The sequence below is a fragment of the Chelonoidis abingdonii genome, chromosome 11 (genome assembly GCF_003597395.2).
Source record: "Chelonoidis abingdonii isolate Lonesome George chromosome 11, CheloAbing_2.0, whole genome shotgun sequence".
NCBI lineage: Eukaryota > Metazoa > Chordata > Testudines > Testudinidae > Chelonoidis > Chelonoidis abingdonii.
The window spans coordinates 14,689,903-14,692,183 of record NC_133779.1 but is presented as its reverse complement, the minus strand read 5'-3'; the positions used below and the strand labels follow the sequence as shown (position 1 = coordinate 14,692,183).

At 68.8% G+C, this 2,281-nt stretch overlaps 1 protein-coding gene across 1 annotated transcript; it reads right to left on the bottom strand.

Moving 5' to 3' along the window:
* Positions 1–363: 363 nt before the first annotated feature.
* On the bottom strand, positions 364–2,026 carry ZNF579 (zinc finger protein 579). The gene has a single exon (XM_032793010.2). It carries the CDS (start codon positions 1,893–1,895, stop codon positions 519–521), a length of 1,377 nt encoding a protein of 458 aa, XP_032648901.1. The 5' UTR covers positions 1,896–2,026; the 3' UTR covers positions 364–518.
* Between the last annotated feature and the right edge of the window lie 255 nt (positions 2,027–2,281).

The window sequence follows — 2,281 nt, the reverse complement described above, 5'->3', positions numbered from 1 at the left end:
TGGCCCAGCTAGCTCAGTGTCTAACCCTAGAGGGGAGATTCCCTGCCCCAAGGCCAGCTGGTCCCCACCCTGGGGCTGGCGCCCCCTAGAGGGGAAGGGCCCTTTGTGCCATTCCCCACTTTGTCCTTCCATCCCGAGTGCTGACTGGCTGCTTCCCAATTCACCCTCCCCTCGGTATTAACCAGCCCCCCACGGATCTGAGCATCTGACACCCCCCCCCGCGACAGAGGTGTGGGATGACCCCCCCAATACACCGCCTCCTCATCTCACCCTCTCAAAGGCTCCGTTCCCTTTGACCCCCCCCAGACCTCTCCTCTGGCCCCTCCTCAATATCTTTCCATGCACCCTCCCCCCCGCCCCAAGCTCCCAGGAATAGAGTTTAAGGACTGACTCGGGAGATGGGGGAAGGCTTTGGACCCTTTCCTTGCAACTCTGACCCAGGGGTCCCCCCACTAGGCCCCAGGGGATCCCCCCTCTGCCCTCCCCCCCAATCCAGCTCAGAATGCCCACTGGGCACATCACGAGCCCTCCCCAGAGCCGCTGGCCGCGCCCCCTTCCTCCTCCTCGTCCTCGGGGGTGCAGAAGGCCGAGTGGTCCTGGCTGTCGAAGCAGGAGTTGCTGAGGAAGGCCTCGGGGCGGGCGGCAGCCAGGAGCTCGGGCCGGTGCCCGCGCTGGTGCCGCAGGAGGCTGTAGGCGCGGGAGAAGAACTTGTGGCAGACGCCGCACTGGTGGGGCTTGTCCCCCTGGTGGACCTGCCGGTGGCGGGCCAGGTCAGCCAGGCGCTTGAACTCCTTCTGGCAGAGCACGCACTGGAAGGGCCGGGCGCCCGTGTGGGTGACCTGGTGCTGCTTGAGGTGGGAGAGGCGCCGGAAGCGCTTGCCGCACTGGCTGCAGGGGTAGGGCAGCTCGCCCGTGTGGATCAGGAAGTGGGTGGCCAGGTCGTACTTGCTCTTGAAGGCTTTGCTGCAGACGCTGCACTCGGAGCCCTTGTGGGGCTGCTCTGGGCTGGGAGCAGCTTCACCGTGTGCCCGCCGGTGGCTGGCCAGCTCGCCCGCCTTGCGGAAGCGCTGGCGGCAGAGCGGGCAGCCGAAGGGCAGCCCAGCACCAGCCCCGTGGCACCGGCTGTGCTGCTTGAGGTAGGAGGAGAGGCGGAAGGCCATGCCACAGTCGGGGCAGGCAAACGGCTTCTCACCCGTGTGCACCCGGCAGTGCCGCGACAGGGACCAGGGCCGGGCGAAGAATTTGTGGCACACGCTACACTGGTGCCGCTGGGCACTGCCCGGCTCGGCCCGGCCCCGCGCCTTGAAGCACTTGTGCGCCTTCAGCTCGCCCTTAGTCTCAAAAGCCTCCTGGCAGGCCAGGCACAGCAACGTCCAGTCTGCCTGCAGCAGCACCTGCTTCTCGTTGGCTTCCTCGCCCCCGTGCCCCTCGCCTGGGGGCCCGGCCTGCTGGCGCAGCCGCTCGGCCGGCTCCGGGAAGCGCTGGCGGGCGTGGGTGCGCTGGTGGCGGGCCAGGTGGGCCGGGCGGCGGAAGGCCTTATAGCAGACCGGGCACTGGAACGGCTTCTGCCCGCCGTGGGTCAGGCCGTGTCGCGCCAGGTAGTAGGGGAATTTGAACTGCTTCCCACACACCCGGCACTGGTGCCCACGCTTGGCGCCAGAGTGGCACCAGTGGGATTCACTGCTGGCAGGGCTCTGGGTGGGCGGGTCACGGGGACGGCACCTGTGCTGCCGGAGGCCGTGGGCCTGGGCGAAGCGGCGCTGGCATAAGGCGCACTGGTGGGGCAGCCGGGGTGGGGGCCTGCCCAGCGGCTCCAGGGGTGGCTCCTCCTGGGGGGAGTCGGGGGGCAGCCCCGGTGTGGGGGAGGCAGGGGACTCGGGCAGCTCAGTCTCCATTGTGGGGAGCTCTGGATGGGAAGGAAAAGATGTGGGGGGGTCAGGCAGGGAGGAAGTAATGATGGGAAGTGTCCCCGAACCTGGCAGCACTTGGGCATCGGGGCTGGGGAGAGGGGAGAGTCAGGGGAGAGTGCCCCCTACTAACCCCCGCTCTGCTCCCTGCAGCTCAGGACCCCCTACTGACCCCCTGCCCCATTCCCTGCCCTGCTCCCTGCAGCCCAGTGCTCCCTGCTAAGCCCCCCGCAGCCCAGCCCCCCCACTGAGCCCCTGCCCCGCTCCCCCAGCCAAGTGCCCCCTGCTGAAACCTTGCCCCACTCCCTGCCCCCGCCCTGCAGCCCAGCGCCCCTTACTGACCCCCGCCCTGCTCCCTGTGGCCCAGAACCCCC

Bases quoted from the DNA above. Each gene is read 5' to 3' on its own strand.
- ZNF579 (XM_032793010.2), bottom strand. From the start codon at position 1,895: ATGGAGACTGAGCTGCCCGAGTCCCCTGCCTCCCCCACACCGGGGCTG.